Here is a 16,507-nt window from a genome sequence, read left to right as displayed (position 1 = left end):
CCCTCGGCGACGGGATCTCGCTCACGACCAAACCGGGAGAGAACTGGCCCGGGTTCTTGGGCGCCGACCCTCCCGGATCGGGCACAGAAATCCCAAACGGGCCGCTGATGTTCGCCACGCCAAAGTGACCATGGCCGCTAGCTTTGGCGCCGGAGCTGACGCTGCCGTTAGCGATGGCGCCAGTTTCTTTGAGTCGGAGCCCTTTCCCGCCGGACGTGATCCCGCGGGAGGCCAGAGGGGGCGCAGGGGGCAGCGTTTGGTGAGACGCTTTGGTGACGTTTTCTTCGGAACCGGACGGACTTTCGGAGGACGAGGACGAGGACGAGGTCTCGATGAACTCTCGGGATTTGGGCGTGGTTTTGGTGCTGGGCCCGCGGTGCTTTCTCCGCTCCTGAGAACGAGGAGAAAAGGTGGAGTTAAACGTACACCAGTATAAACCAGCCGCAGGGACGAGTCGACTAAAGGACCAGCAGCAGGGACGAGTCGACTAAAGGACAAGTCGACTAAAGGACCAGCCGCAGGGACGAGTCCGAGTCGACTAAAGGACAAGTCGACTAAAGGACCAGCAGCAGGGACGAGTCGACTAAAGGACCAGCAGCAGGGACGAGTCGACTAAAGGACCAGCAGCAGGGACGAGTCGACTAAAGGACCAGCAGCAGGGACGAGTCGACTAAAGGACCAGCAGCAGGGACAAGTCGACTAAAGGACCAGCAGCAGGGACAAGTCGACTAAAGGACAAGTCGACTAAAGGACCAGCAGCAGGGACGAGTCGACTAAAGGACCAGCAGCAGGGACGAGTCGACTAAAGGACCAGCAGCAGGGACGAGTCGACTAAAGGACCAGCAGCAGGGACGAGTCGACTAAAGGACCAGCAGCAGGGACGAGTCGACTAAAGGACCAGCAGCAGGGACAAGTCGACTAAAGGACCAGCAGCAGGGACGAGTCGACTAAAGGACAAGTCGACTAAAGGACCAGCAGCAGGGACGAGTCGACTAAAGGAACAGTCGCAGGGACAAGTCGACTAAAGGACAAGTCGACTAAAGGACCAGCCGCAGGGACAAGTCAACTAAAAAAAAAGGACCAAAAGTTTACCCTAAAGAAACTACATTTGTTTTCGGTCGAGTTTTGGGGCCCAGTCCAAGGTAAGACTCACCTGGCAGGAGCTGGAGACGGGTGTGACGGGCGCGGGCAGGGCCGTAGCATTAGCAGAGTTAGCGTGGTTAGCGTTAGCAGTGGTTCTAGGCTCTTTCCTGGGGGCTGTCTTCCCTCCTTGGGGCCTGATCCGAGGCTTTGGGGCGAGAAGCTCCGGAGGACGAGCGGAGGAAAGGTCTTTGTCCCTGGAGACGGGACTGGACACAGGGACAAGAGAGAAGACGTATATTAGTGTTTTCATTTTTAATACCAACTCCTGCTGCTCGAGGTGAAGTTCACGTGACGACAACATCAGGAATCCAGACTCTTTATTCCAGAAGTTTCCATGTGTTTGTTCCTTCATTTGTCACATTTCAATGTTTCAGATCATGAAACAACTTTAAATATTAATAAAGACGACACAAGGAAACACAAAATGCAGTTTTGCAGCTGTACCTGGGCGGGGCTCTTTAACAGGTGAAAGTGCTGCGGTGCAGCTGTACCTGGGCGGGGCTCTTTAACAGGTGAAAGTGCTGCGGTGCAGCTGTACCTGGGCGGGGCTCTTTAACAGGTGAAAGTGCTGCGGTGCAGCTGTACCTGGGCGGGGCTCTTTAACAGGTGAAAGTGCTGCGGTGCAGCTGTACCTGGGCGGGGCTCTTTAACAGGTGAAAGTGCTGCGGTGCAGCTGTACCTGGGCGGGGCTCTTTAACAGGTGAAAGTGCTGCGGTGCAGCTGTACCTGGGCGGGGCTCTTTAACAGGTGAAAGTGCTGCGGTGCAGCTGTACCTGGGCGGGGCTCTTTAACAGGTGAAAGTGCTGCGGTGCAGCTGTACCTGGGCGGGGCTCTTTAACAGGTGAAAGTGCTGCGGTGCAGCTGTACCTGGGCGGGGCTCTTTAACAGGTGAAAGTGCTGCGGTGCAGCTGTACCTGGGCGGGGCCCGGCTCCAGCTCAGCTCCTGCTCCTCTGCGTTATTCGCGCTCTCGTCTGTGACGCTGTGGCTCGACCTGTCGTCACGTCGCGGCTGTTTCCGTCCCGTGGTGGCTCGCCTCGGGGTCCCGACCTCTGACCCCGACACGACCCCTGGAGACAGATGCACCTTTGCCCGCTGAGCCTCTGTCGCCCCCTTCTGCCCGAGTTTGGACCTGGACTTCTCTCGCACGACGCTGTGACCAGAGAAAGACAGATGAGAGAGTTTTAGACCGGGCCTGGACCGGGTCTGGACCGGGTCTGGACCGGGACTGGACCGGGACTGGACCGGGTCTGGACCGGGTCTGGACCGGGTCTAACTACACAAGTATTTGTAAATGTATTTGGGGAAAAAGAGAAACTATTTGGATCTAATTTATCATTTGAAGTTAATGTGAAGGACAAAACATGGAAAACGTCTGGTGTTTTCAAAAAAAGAAAATGGGGAAAAAAGCTAAATCCCATCCTTGGATCCTGGAGGTACAAGAAGTACAACTATTTAAATACTCAGAGGTGGCAAAAGTTCACAACTCAAGTAAAAGTACAATAAGACATGTGGTGTGCGAGTGGACGGACCTGAAGGCCGCTCTGCCGTCCTTGTGCTCCGCCGTGGACGCTCCTGGACTGCTGCTGGACACACAGGTCCTGCTCTTACCCGCCGTGTCCAGGACCGTGTCCAGGACCGCGCCCAGGACCGCGCCCAGGACCGGAGCCTCGGACTCCGGGGAGAAGGGCTCCGAGGCCTGAGGGGCGGAGCCTGGAGGAGGAAAGGCGCGGTTAGCTTACTCAACCTTTCACATACGTACACCGGCTGCAAAAACGCCTTAAATACAGAGCTGTACCGTGAGTGTCCTGCGGGGGCGCTGCAGCTCGGGGCTGAGCCTGGACCTTGTTTAACCAACTGTCCAACTGCCACTTGCTGGAGGACGGCGGCTCGGGCTGAGGAAGACGACACAGAAGGTTCACTCTGTCCTGACGTGGAACTACGACACGTTTAGAGCAGAACTAAGAACTTATGCCACGCCTTTGTCCCTGTGATGGTTAAATATGTGTTTGCTGCGTCCGCCGTCGCCCCCTGCTGTCCCAGAGCGGGAAAACCAGCCGACCTGAAGACGACTCCTCTGAGAAACCCTGGCTCACATGCGTTTCACGGCAACCACCTTGGCCAATCAGGAGCCAGCTTGAGTTCTTTTCCTGTCTGTGAGCGCACCGGCCTCACTTCCTGGTTACCGGCCTCACTTCCTGGTTACCGGCCTCACTTCCTGGTTCGCGGACAATAACGGGCTTCACAAGCGCACGTCTCATTCGGACTCGGCGAAGACACGGTTCAGGACGTGGACAGGTTCAGGACGTGGACACGGTTCAGGACGTGGACACGGCTCAGGACGTGGACACGGTTCAGGAAGTGGAGAGGTTCAGGACGTGGACAGGTTCAGGACGTGGACACGGCTCAGGACGTGGACAGGTTCAGGACGTGGACACGGTTCAGGACGTGGACACGGTTCAGGACGTGGACACGGCTCAGGACGTGGACAGGTTCAGGACGTGGACACGGTTCAGGACGTGGACACGGTTCAGGACGTGGACACGGTTCAGGACGTGGACACGGCTCAGGACGTGGACACGGTTCAGGAAGTGGAGAGGTTCAGGACGTGGACAGGTTCAGGACGTGGACACGGCTCAGGACGTGGACAGGTTCAGGACGTGGACACGGTTCAGGACGTGGACACGGTTCAGGACGTGGACACGGCTCAGGACGTGGACAGGTTCAGGACGTGGACACGGTTCAGGACGTGGACACGGTTCAGGACGTGGACACGGCTCAGGACGTGGACAGGTTCAGGACGTGGACACGGTTCAGGACGTGGACACGGTTCAGGACGTGGACACGGCTAAGGACGTGGACCGGTTCAGGACGTGGACACGGTTCAGGACGTGGACACGGTTCAGGACGTGGACACGGCTCAGGACGTGAACAGGGTTCAGGACGTGGACACGGCTCAGGACGTGGACACGGCTCAGGACGTGGACACGGTTCAGGACGTGGACACGGTTCAGGACGTGGACACGGCTCAGGACGTGGACAGGTTCAGGAACAGGTTCAGGACATGGACACGGCTCAGGACGTGGACAGGTTCAGGACGTGGACAGGTTCAGGACGTGGACAGGTTCAGGACGTGGACAGGTTCAGGACGTGGACAGGTTCAGGACGTGGACAGGTTCAGGACGTGGACAGGTTCAGGATGTGGACAGGTTCAGGACGTGGACAGGTTCAGGACGTGGACACGGCTCAGGACGTGGACAGGTTCAGGAACAGGTTCAGGACATGGACACGGCTCAGGACGTGGACAGGTTCAGGACGTGGACAGGTTCAGGACGTGGACAGGTTCAGGATGTGGACAGGTTCAGGACGTGGACAGGTTCAGGACGTGGACAGGTTCAGGACATGGACACGGCTCAGGACGTGGACAGGTTCAGGACGTGGACAGGTTCAGGATGTGGACAGGTTCAGGACGTGGACAGGTTCAGGACGTGGACAGGTTCAGGACGTGGACAGGTTCAGGACGTGGACACGGTTCAGGACGTGGACACGGTTCAGGACGTGGACACGGCTCAGGACGTGGACACGGCTCAGGACGTGGACAGGTTCAGGAACAGGTTCAGGACATGGACACGGCTCAGGACGTGGACAGGTTCAGGACGTGGACAGGTTCAGGATGTGGACAGGTTCAGGACGTGGACAGGTTCAGGACGTGGACAGGTTCAGGACGTGGACAGGTTCAGGATGTGGACAGGTTCAGGACGTGGACAGGTTCAGGACGTGGACAGGTTCAGGACGTGGACACGGCTCAGGACGTGGACACGGTTCAGGACGTGGACACGGCTCAGGACGTGGACACGGCTCAGGACGTGGACAGGTTCAGGACGTGGACAGGTTCAGGATGTGGACAGGTTCAGGACGTGGACAGGTTCAGGACGTGGACAGGTTCAGGACGTGGACAGGTTCAGGACGTGGACAGGTTCAGGATGTGGACAGGTTCAGGACGTGGACAGGTTCAGGACGTGGACAGGTTCAGGACGTGGACAGGTTCAGGACGTGGACAGGTTCAGGACGTGGACAGGTTCAGGACGTGGACAGGTTCAGGATGTGGACAGGTTCAGGACGTGGACAGGTTCAGGACGTGGACAGGTTCAGGACGTGGACAGGTTCAGGATGTGGACAGGTTCAGGACGTGGACAGGTTCAGGACGTGGACAGGTTCAGGACGTGGACAGGTTCAGGACGTGGACAGGTTCAGGACGTGGACAGGTTCAGGATGTGGACAGGTTCAGGACGTGGACAGGTTCAGGACGTGGACAGGTTCAGGATGTGGACAGGTTCAGGACGTGGACAGGTTCAGGATGTGGACAGGTTCAGGACGTGGACAGGTTCAGGACGTGGACAGGTTCAGGATGTGGACAGGTTCAGGACGTGGACAGGTTCAGGACGTGGACAGGTTCAGGACGTGGACACGGCTCAGGACGTGGACAGGTTCAGGACGTGGACAGGTTCAGGACGTGGACAGGTTCAGGACGTGGACACGGCTCAGGACGTGGACACGGCTCAGGACGTGGACACGGCTCAGGACGTGGACACGGCTCAGGACGTGGACACGGCGGCCGTACCTCTGGCGTGGTGATGTCGCTGGAGCTGGATTCTGATTCGTCGGTGTCGGACTCGGAGCTGCTCTCGGACTCGCTGCTGCTCCCCGACGCCCCGCTGGACACCAGAGGGACGACACCACAAGATTCAGGTTATGGAGTCGGGGAAGTGTTTGTGTCAGACGCCCTCGCGACTCGCTCATTTCACGAGCCGGAGTCAAACACGACTCCGGCTGCGTTTGTGATGAAGAACAAAGTGTAAAAGCTCCAAAAAGTCCAGATTTAACTCGTATGTGTTTTCTACAGCGGCTCGAATACAAAGTGTGTCGTGCAGCTCGTGTTCTTAGCCTCATTTGAGGCTCTAGAAACCATAACCGCGGCTATAATTGGCCAAAATATTCTGACAAAAGCCGACAGCGACGTAAACATTTCCCTCCGCCAGGTCGAGCTCGTTAAGGTTTAGAATCACAGACTTAATTGCGGCGCTGACACTTCGTCCTCGTTATTTCGTTATATATTTAGCTTCTCGCGGCGTCAGACACTTTTAGAGCGCTACACACTTAAGACCTGATGTGTGTGTCACACTTAAGACCTGATGTGTGTGTCACACTTAAGACCTGATGTGTGTGTCACACACTTAAGACCTGATGTGTGTGTCACACTTTAGACCTGATGTGTGTGTCACACTTAAGACCTGATGTGTGTGTCACACTTAAGACCTGATGTGTGTGTCACACTTAAGACCTGATGTGTGTGTCACACTTAAGACCTGATGTGTGTGTCACACTTAAGACCTGATGTGTGTGTCACACACTTAAGACCTGATGTGTGTGTCACACTTTAGACCTGATGTGTGTGTCACACTTAAGACCTGATGTGTGTGTCACACTTAAGACCTGATGTGTGTGTCACACTTAAGACCTGATGTGTGTGTCACACTTAAGACCTGATGTGTGTGTCACACACTTTAGACCTGATGTGTGTGTCACACTTAAGACCTGATGTGTGTGTCACACTTAAGACCTGATGTGTGTGTCACACTTTAGACCTGATGTGTGTGTCACACTTAAGACCTGATGTGTGTGTCACACTTAAGACCTGATGTGTGTGTCACACTTAAGACCTGATGTGTGTGTCACACACTTTAGACCTGATGTGTGTGTCACACTTAAGACCTGATGTGTGTGTCACACTTAAGACCTGATGTGTGTGTCTCACACTTAAGACCTGATGTGTGTCTCACACTTAAGACCTGATGTGTGTGTCACACTTAAGACCTGATGTGTGTGTCACACACTTTAGACCTGATGTGTGTGTCACACTTAAGACCTGATGTGTGTGTCACACTTAAGACCTGATGTGTGTGTCACACACTTTAGACCTGATGTGTGTGTCACACACTTTAGACCTGATGTGTGTGTCACACTTTAGACCTGATGTGTGTGTCACACTTAAGACCTGATGTGTGTGTCACACTTTAGACCTGATGTGTGTGTCACACTTTAGACCTGATGTGTGTGTCACACTTAAGACCTGATGTGTGTGTCACACTTTAGACCTGATGTGTGTGTCACACTTAAGACCTGATGTGTGTGTCACACACTTTAGACCTGATGTGTGTGTCACACTTAAGACCTGATGTGTGTGTCACACTTAAGACCTGATGTGTGTGTCACACTTAAGACCTGATGTGTGTGTCACACACTTTAGACCTGATGTGTGTGTCACACTTAAGACCTGATGTGTGTGTCACACTTAAGACCTGATGTGTGTGTCACACTTAAGACCTGATGTGTGTGTCACACACTTTAGACCTGATGTGTGTGTCACACTTAAGACCTGATGTGTGTGTCACACTTAAGACCTGATGTGTGTGTCACACTTAAGACCTGATGTGTGTGTCACACTTAAGACCTGATGTGTGTGTCACACTTAAGACCTGATGTGTGTGTCACACACTTTAGACCTGATGTGTGTGTCACACTTAAGACCTGATGTGTGTGTCACACTTAAGACCTGATGTGTGTGTCACACACTTAAGACCTGATTAGTCCTGGTTTAGACCTGGTTTAGTCCTGGTTTAGTCCTGGTTTAGTCCTGGTTTAGACCTGGTTTAGTCCTGGTTTAGTCCTGGTTTAGTCCTGGTTTAGACCTGGTCTAGTCCTGGTTTAGTCCTGGTTTAGACCTGGTTTAGTCCTGGTTTAGTCCTGGTTTAGACCTGGTTTAGTCCTGGTTTAGTCCTGGTTAGTCCTGGTTTAGTCCTGGTTTAGTCCTGGTTAGTCCTGGTTTAGTCCTGGTTAGTCCTGGTTTAGTCCTGGTTTAGTCCTGGTTTAGACCTGGTTTAGTCCTGGTTTAGTCCTGGTTTAGTCCTGGTTTAGACCTGGTCTAGTCCTGGTTTAGACCTGGTTTAGTCCTGGTTTAGACCTGGTTTAGTCCTGGTTTAGTCCTGGTTAGTCCTGGTTTAGTCCTGGTTTAGTCCTGGTTAGTCCTGGTTTAGTCCTGGTTAGTCCTGGTTTAGTCCTGGTTTAGCCCTGGTTTGGACCTGGTTTAGTCCTGGTTTAGACCTGGTTTAGTCCTGGTTTAGTCCTGGTTTAGTCCTGGTTTAGTCCTGGTTTAGACCTGGTCTAGTCCTGGTTTAGACCTGGTTTAGTCCTGGTTTAGACCTGGTTTAGTCCTGGTTTAGACCTGGTTTAGTCCTGGTTTAGTCCTGGTTAGTCCTGGTTTAGTCCTGGTTTAGTCCTGGTTTAGCCCTGGTTTAGTCCTGGTTTAGCCCTGGTTTACTCCTGGTTTACTCCTGGTTTAGTCCTGGTTTAGTCCTGGTTTAGTCCTGGTTTAGACCTGGTTTAGACCTGGTTTAGTCCTGGTTTAGTCCTGGTTTAGACCTGGTTTAGTCCTGTTTAGTCCTGGTTTAGTCCTGGTTTAGTCCTGGTTAAGACCTGGTTTAGTCCTGGTTTAGACCTGGTTTAGTCCTGGTCTAGTCCTGGTTTAGACCTGGTTTAGCCCTGGTTTACTCCTGGTTTAGTCCTGGTTTAGTCCTGGTTTAGTCCTGGTTTAGACCTGGTTTAGTCCTGGTTTAGTCCTGGTTTAGCCCTGGTTTACTCCTGGTTTAGTCCTGGTTTAGTCCTGGTTTAGTCCTGGTTTAGACCTGGTTTAGTCCTGGTTTAGTCCTGGTTTAGACCTGGTTTAGTCCTGTTTAGTCCTGGTTTAGTCCTGGTTTAGTCCTGGTTTAGACCTGGTTTAGTCCTGGTCTAGTCCTGGTTTAGACCTGGTTTAGTCCTGGTTTAGTCCTGGTTTAGACCTGGTTTAGTCCTGTTTAGTCCTGGTTTAGTCCTGGTTTAGTCCTGGTTTAGACCTGGTTTAGTCCTGGTTTAGTCCTGGTTTAGTCCTGGTTTAGACCTGATTTAGTCCTGGTTTAGTCCTGGTTTAGTCCTGGTTTAGACCTGGTTTAGTCCTGGTTTAGTCCTGGTTTAGTCCTGGTTTAGTCCTGGTTTAGTCCTGGTTTAGTCCTGGTTTGGACCTGGTTTAGACCTGGTTTAGACCTGGTTTAGTCCTGGTTTAGTCCTGGTTTAGACCTGGTTTAGTCCTGTTTAGTCCTGGTTTAGTCCTGGTTTAGTCCTGGTTTAGACCTGGTTTAGTCCTGGTCTAGTCCTGGTTTAGACCTGGTTTAGTCCTGGTTTAGTCCTGGTTTAGACCTGGTTTAGTCCTGTTTAGTCCTGGTTTAGTCCTGGTTTAGTCCTGGTTTAGACCTGGTTTAGTCCTGGTTTAGTCCTGGTTTAGTCCTGGTTTAGACCTGATTTAGTCCTGGTTTAGTCCTGGTTTAGTCCTGGTTTAGACCTGGTTTAGTCCTGGTTTAGTCCTGGTTTAGTCCTGGTTTAGTCCTGGTTTAGTCCTGGTTTAGTCCTGGTTTGGACCTGGTTTAGACCTGGTTTAGTCCTGGTTTAGACCTGGTTTAGTCCTGGTTTAGACCTGGTTTAGTCCTGGTTTAGACCTGGTTTAGACCTGGTTTAGTCCTGGTTTAGACCTGGTTTAGTCCTGGTTTAGTCCTGGTTTAGTCCTGGTTTAGACCTGGTTTAGACCTGGTTTAGTCCTGGTTTAGACCTGGTTTAGTCCTGGTTTATTCCTGGTTTAGTCCTGGTTTAGTCCTGGTTTAGTCCTGGTTTAGTCCTGGTTTAGTCCTGGTTTAGTCCTGGTTTGGACCTGGTTTAGACCTGGTTTAGTCCTGGTTTAGACCTGGTTTAGTCCTGGTTTAGACCTGGTTTAGTCCTGGTTTAGACCTGGTTTAGACCTGGTTTAGTCCTGGTTTAGACCTGGTTTAGTCCTGGTTTAGTCCTGGTTTAGTCCTGGTTTAGACCTGGTTTAGACCTGGTTTAGTCCTGGTTTAGACCTGGTTTAGTCCTGGTTTAGACCTGGTTTAGTCCTGGTTTAGACCTGGTTTAGACCTGGTTTAGACCTGGTTTAGTCCTGGTTTAGACCTGGTTTAGTCCTGGTTTAGACCTGGTTTAGACCTGGTTTAGTCCTGGTTTAGTCCTGGTTTAGTCCTGGTTTAGACCTGGTTTAGACCTGGTTTAGTCCTGGTTTAGACCTGGTTTAGACCTGGTTTAGTCCTGGTTTAGGCCTGGTTTAGTCCTGGTTTAGTCCTGGTTTAGTCCTGGTTTAGACCTGGTTTAGACCTGGTTTAGACCTGGTTTAGTCCTGGTTTAGACCTGGTTTAGTCCTGGTTTAGTCCTGGTTTAGACCTGGTTTAGACCTGGTCTAGTCCTGGTCTAGTCCTGGTTTAGTCCTGGTTTAGACCTGGTTTAGTCCTGGTTTAGTCCTGGTTTAGTCCTGGTTTAGTCCAGGTTTAGACCTGGTTTAGTCCTGGTTTAGTCCTGGTTTAGACCTGGTTTAGTCCTGGTTTAGTCCTGGTTTAGTCCTGGTTTAGACCTGGTTTAGTCCTGGTTTAGTCCTGGTTTAGACCTGGTTTAGTCCTGGTTTAGTCCTGGTTTAGTCCTGGTTTAGTCCTGGTTTAGACCTGGTTTAGTCCTGGTTTAGACCTGGTTTAGTCCTGGTTTAGTCCTGGTTTAGACCTGGTTTAGTCCTGGTTTAGTCCTGGTTTAGTCCTGGTTTAGTCCTGGTTTAGTCCTGGTTTAGACCTGGTTTAGTCCTGGTTTAGACCTGGTTTAGTCCTGGTTTAGTCCTGGTTTAGACCTGGTTTAGTCCTGGTTTAGTCCTGGTTTAGTCCTGGTTTAGTCCTGGTTTAGTCCTGGTTTAGTCCTGGTTTAGTCCTGGTTTAGTCCTGGTTTAGTCCTGGTTTAGTCCTGGTTTAGTCCTGGTTTAGTCTTACCTTAGGACTGAGTTTCTGACTTTCTTCTCCGACATCTGTCAAAACAAAGACAAATTATGAATAACATTTTAAATATAAACGTTAGTATTTTGGGCAAATTATTGATTCAATATCTTAGATCCAGGTCCAGTCCAGGTGTCCCAGAGTCCAGGTGTCCCAGAGTCCCCAGAGTCCAGGTGTCCCAGAGTCCAGGTGTCCCAGAGTCCCCAGAGTCCAGGTGTCCCAGAGTCCAGGTGTCCCAGAGTCCCCAGAGTCCAGGTGTCCCAGAGTCCCCAGAGTCCAGGTGTCCCAGAGTCCAGGTGTCCCAGAGTCCCCAGAGTCCAGGTGTCCCAGAGTCCAGGTGTCCCAGAGTCCCCAGAGTCCAGGTGTCCCAGAGTCCCCAGAGTCCAGGTGTCCCAGAGTCCAGGTGTCCCAGAGTCCAGGTGTCCCAGAGTCCCCAGAGTCCAGGTGTCCCAGAGTCCCCAGAGTCCAGGTGTCCCAGAGTCCAGGTGTCCCAGAGTCCAGGTGTCCCAGAGTCCCCAGAGTCCAGGTGTCCCAGAGTTCAGGTGTCCCAGAGTCCCCAGAGTCCAGGTGTCCCAGAGTCCCCAGAGTCCAGGTGTCCCAGAGTCCAGGTGTCCCAGAGTCCAGGTGTCCCAGAGTCCCCAGAGTCCAGGTGTCCCAGAGTCCCCAGAGTCCAGGTGTCCCATAGTCCAGGTGTCCAGGTGTCCCAGAGTCCAGGTGTCCTAGAGTCCCCAGAGTCCAGGTGTCCCAGAGTCCAGGTGTCCCAGAGTCCCCAGAGTCCAGGTGTCTCAAGAGTCCAGGTGTCCCAGAGTCTAGGTGTCCCAGAGTCCAGGTGTCCCAGAGTCCCCAGAGTCCAGGTGTCCCAGAGTCCAGGTGTCCAGGTGTCCAGGTGTCCCAGAGTCCAGGTGTCCCAGAGTCCCCAGGTGTCCCAGAGTCCCCAGAGTCCAGGTATCCCAGAGTCCCCAGAGTCCAGGTGTCCCAGGTGTCCAGGTGTCCCAGGTGTCCAGGTGTCCAGGTGTCCCAGAGTCCAGGTGTCCCAGAGTCCAGGTGTCCCAGAGTCCCCAGAGTCCAGGTGTCCCAGAGTCCCCAGAGTCCAGGTGTCCCAGAGTCCAGGTGTTCCAGAGTCCAGGTGTCCCAGAGTCCCCAGAGTCCAGGTGTCCCAGAGTCCAGGTGTCCCAGAGTCCAGGTGTCCCAGAGTCCCCAGAGTCCAGGTGTCCCAGAGTCCAGGTGTCCCAGAGTCCCCAGAGTCCAGGTGTCCCAGAGTCCCCAGAGTCCAGGTGTCCCAGAGTCCAGGTGTCCCAGAGTCCAGGTGTCCCAGAGTCCCCAGAGTCCAGGTGTCCCAGAGTCCCCAGAGTCCAGGTGTCCCAGGTGTCCAGGTGTCCCAGGTGTCCAGGTGTCCAGGTGTCCCAGAGTCCAGGTGTCCCAGAGTCCAGGTGTCCCAGAGTCCCCAGAGTCCAGGTGTCCCAGAGTCCCCAGAGTCCAGGTGTCCCAGAGTCCAGGTGTTCCAGAGTCCAGGTGTCCCAGAGTCCCCAGAGTCCAGGTGTCCCAGAGTCCAGGTGTCCCAGAGTCCAGGTGTCCCAGAGTCCCCAGAGTCCAGGTGTCCCAGAGTCCAGGTGTCCCAGAGTCCCCAGAGTCCAGGTGTCCCAGAGTCCCCAGAGTCCAGGTGTCCCAGAGTCCAGGTGTCCCAGAGTCCAGGTGTCCCAGAGTCCCCAGAGTCCAGGTGTCCCAGAGTCCCCAGAGTCCAGGTGTCCCATAGTCCAGGTGTCCAGGTGTCCCAGAGTCCAGGTGTCCTAGAGTCCCCAGAGTCCAGGTGTCCCAGAGTCCAGGTGTCCCAGAGTCCCCAGAGTCCAGGTGTCTCAAGAGTCCAGGTGTCCCAGAGTCTAGGTGTCCCAGAGTCCAGGTGTCCCAGAGTCCCCAGAGTCCAGGTGTCCCAGAGTCCCCAGAGTCCAGGTGTCCAGGTGTCCCAGAGTCCAGGTGTCCCAGAGTCCCCAGGTGTCCCAGAGTCCCCAGAGTCCAGGTATCCCAGAGTCCCCAGAGTCCAGGTGTCCCAGGTGTCCAGGTGTCCCAGAGTCCAGGTGTCCCAGAGTCCAGGTGTCCAGGTGTCCCAGAGTCCCCAGAGTCCAGGTGTCCCAGAGTCCAGGTGTCCCAGAGTCCCCAGAGTCCAGGTGTCCCAGAGTCCAGGTGTCCCAGAGTCCCCAGAGTCCAGGTGTCCCAGAGTCCAGGTGTCCCAGAGTCCAGGTGTCCAGGTGTCCCAGAGTCCAGGTGTCCCAGAGTCCCCAGAGTCCAGGTGTCCCAGAGTCCCCAGAGTCCAGGTGTCCCAGAAACCCCAGAGTCCAGGTGTCCCAGAGTCCCCAGAGTCCAGGTGTCCCAGAGTCCCCAGAGTCCAGATGTCCCAGAGTCCAGGTGTCCCAGAGTCCCCAGAGTCCAGGTGTCCCAGAAACCCCAGAGTCCAGGTGTCCCAGAGTCCAGGTGTCCCAGAGTCCCCAGAGTCCAGGTGTCCCAGAGTCCAGGTGTCCAGGTGTCCCAGAGTCCAGGTGTCCTAGAGTCCCCAGAGTCCAGGTGTCCCAGAGTCCAGGTGTCCCAGAGTCCCCAGAGTCCAGGTGTCCCAGAGTCCAGGTGTCCCAGAGTCCAGGTGTCCCAGAGTCCCCAGAGTCCAGGTGTCCCAGAGTCCCCAGAGTCCAGGTGTCCAGGTGTCCCAGAGTCCAGGTGTCCCAGAGTCCCCAGGTGTCCCAGAGTCCCCAGAGTCCAGGTGTCCAGGTGTCCCAGGTGTCCAGGTGTCCCAGAGTCCAGGTGTCCCAGAGTCCAGGTGTCCCAGAGTCCCCAGAGTCCAGGTGTCCCAGAGTCCAGGTGTCCAGGTGTCCCAGAGTCCCCAGAGTCCAGGTGTCCCAGAGTCCCCAGAGTCCAGGTGTCCCAGAGTCCCCAGAGTCCAGGTGTCCCAGAGTCCCCAGAGTCCAGGTGTCCCAGAGTCCAGGTGTCCCAGAGTCCCCAGAGTCCAGGTGTCCCAGAGTCCCCAGGTGTCCCAGAGTCCCTAGGTGTCCCAGAGTCCCCAGAGTCCAGGTATCCCAGAGTCCCCAGAGTCCAGGTGTCCCAGGTGTCCCAGAGTCCAGGTGTCCAAGTGTCCCAGGTGTCCCAGAGTCCCCAGTCTCCAGGTGTCCCAGAGTCCATGTGTCCCAGGTGTCCCAGAGTCCAGGTGTCCCAGAGTCCAGGTGTCCCAGAGTCCCCAGAGTCCAGGTGTCCCAGAGTCCCCAGAGTCCAGGTGTCCCATAGTCCAGGTGTCCAGGTGTCCCAGAGTCCAGGTGTCCTAGAGTCCCCAGAGTCCAGGTGTCCCAGAGTCCAGGTGTCCCAGAGTCCCCAGAGTCCAGGTGTCTCAAGAGTCCAGGTGTCCCAGAGTCTAGGTGTCCCAGAGTCCAGGTGTCCCAGAGTCCCCAGAGTCCAGGTGTCCCAGAGTCCCCAGAGTCCAGGTGTCCAGGTGTCCCAGAGTCCAGGTGTCCCAGAGTCCCCAGGTGTCCCAGAGTCCCCAGAGTCCAGGTATCCCAGAGTCCCCAGAGTCCAGGTGTCCCAGGTGTCCAGGTGTCCCAGAGTCCAGGTGTCCCAGAGTCCAGGTGTCCAGGTGTCCCAGAGTCCCCAGAGTCCAGGTGTCCCAGAGTCCAGGTGTCCCAGAGTCCCCAGAGTCCAGGTGTCCCAGAGTCCAGGTGTCCCAGAGTCCCCAGAGTCCAGGTGTCCCAGAGTCCAGGTGTCCCAGAGTCCAGGTGTCCAGGTGTCCCAGAGTCCAGGTGTCCCAGAGTCCCCAGAGTCCAGGTGTCCCAGAGTCCCCAGAGTCCAGGTGTCCCAGAAACCCCAGAGTCCAGGTGTCCCAGAGTCCCCAGAGTCCAGGTGTCCCAGAGTCCCCAGAGTCCAGATGTCCCAGAGTCCAGGTGTCCCAGAGTCCCCAGAGTCCAGGTGTCCCAGAAACCCCAGAGTCCAGGTGTCCCAGAGTCCAGGTGTCCCAGAGTCCCCAGAGTCCAGGTGTCCCAGAGTCCAGGTGTCCAGGTGTCCCAGAGTCCAGGTGTCCTAGAGTCCCCAGAGTCCAGGTGTCCCAGAGTCCAGGTGTCCCAGAGTCCCCAGAGTCCAGGTGTCCCAGAGTCCAGGTGTCCCAGAGTCCAGGTGTCCCAGAGTCCCCAGAGTCCAGGTGTCCCAGAGTCCCCAGAGTCCAGGTGTCCAGGTGTCCCAGAGTCCAGGTGTCCCAGAGTCCCCAGGTGTCCCAGAGTCCCCAGAGTCCAGGTGTCCAGGTGTCCCAGGTGTCCAGGTGTCCCAGAGTCCAGGTGTCCCAGAGTCCAGGTGTCCCAGAGTCCCCAGAGTCCAGGTGTCCCAGAGTCCAGGTGTCCAGGTGTCCCAGAGTCCCCAGAGTCCAGGTGTCCCAGAGTCCCCAGAGTCCAGGTGTCCCAGAGTCCCCAGAGTCCAGGTGTCCCAGAGTCCCCAGAGTCCAGGTGTCCCAGAGTCCAGGTGTCCCAGAGTCCCCAGAGTCCAGGTGTCCCAGAGTCCCCAGGTGTCCCAGAGTCCCTAGGTGTCCCAGAGTCCCCAGAGTCCAGGTATCCCAGAGTCCCCAGAGTCCAGGTGTCCCAGGTGTCCCAGAGTCCAGGTGTCCAAGTGTCCCAGGTGTCCCAGAGTCCCCAGTCTCCAGGTGTCCCAGAGTCCATGTGTCCCAGGTGTCCCAGAGTCCAGGTGTCCCAGAGTCCAGGTGTCCCAGAGTCCCCAGAGTCCAGGTGTCCCAGAGTCCCCAGAGTCCAGGTGTCCCAGAGTCCCCAGAGTCCAGGTGTCCCAGAGTCCAGGTGTCCCAGAGTCCCCAGAGTCCAGGTGTCCCAGAGTCCCCAGGTGTCCCAGAGTCCCTAGGTGTCCCAGAGTCCCCAGAGTCCAGGTATCCCAGAGTCCCCAGAGTCCAGGTGTCCCAGGTGTCCCAGAGTCCAGGTGTCCAAGTGTCCCAGGTGTCCCAGAGTCCCCAGTCTCCAGGTGTCCCAGGTGTCCAGGTGTCCAGGTGTCCCAGAGTCCAGGTGTCCCAGAGTCCAGGTGTCCCAGAGTCCCCAGAGTCCAGGTGTCCCAGAGTACTAAACCAGGACTAAACCAGGTCTAAACCAGGTCTAAACCAGGACTAAACCAGGACTAAACCAGGTCTAAACCAGGTCTAAACCAGGACTAAACCAGGTCTAAACCAGGACTAAACCAGGTCTAAACCAGGACTAAACCAGGACTAAACCAGGACTAAACCAGGACTAAACCAGGACTAAACCAGGTCTAAACCAGGTCTAAACCAGGTCTAAACCAGGACTAAACCAGGACTAAACCAGGACTAAACCAGGACTAAACCAGGTCTAAACCAGGACTAAACCAGGACTAAACCAGGTCTAAACCAGGTCTAAACCAGGTCTAAACCAGGACTAAACCAGGACTAAACCAGGACTAAACCAGGACT

General features: G+C 55.0%; 1 protein-coding gene across 1 annotated transcript in view; it reads right to left on the bottom strand.

Moving 5' to 3' along the window:
* aff2 (AF4/FMR2 family, member 2) overlaps nt 1-16,507 on the bottom strand; it is a 74,420-nt gene that overhangs the window by 15,748 nt on the left and 42,165 nt on the right. The window contains exons 11-17 of the mRNA XM_072450335.1: nt 11,062-11,096; nt 5,763-5,856; nt 2,904-3,036; nt 2,674-2,854; nt 2,058-2,294; nt 1,154-1,349; nt 1-391 (exon numbers count right to left, since the gene is read on the bottom strand). The exon at nt 1-391 is cut by the window's left edge and continues 347 nt beyond it. Coding sequence (XP_072306436.1) covers nt 1-391; nt 1,154-1,349; nt 2,058-2,294; nt 2,674-2,854; nt 2,904-3,036; nt 5,763-5,856; nt 11,062-11,096 — 1,267 coding nt within the window. The remainder of the gene's footprint in view (nt 392-1,153; nt 1,350-2,057; nt 2,295-2,673; nt 2,855-2,903; nt 3,037-5,762; nt 5,857-11,061; nt 11,097-16,507) is intronic.

Source organism: Eucyclogobius newberryi, unplaced genomic scaffold, assembly GCF_026437365.1.
Source record: "Eucyclogobius newberryi isolate DKJ021-1_F unplaced genomic scaffold, fEucNew1.0.hap1 SCAF_1, whole genome shotgun sequence".
NCBI classification, from domain to species: domain Eukaryota; kingdom Metazoa; phylum Chordata; class Actinopteri; order Gobiiformes; family Gobiidae; genus Eucyclogobius; species Eucyclogobius newberryi.
This window is presented reverse-complemented; position numbering and strand designations above follow the sequence as displayed.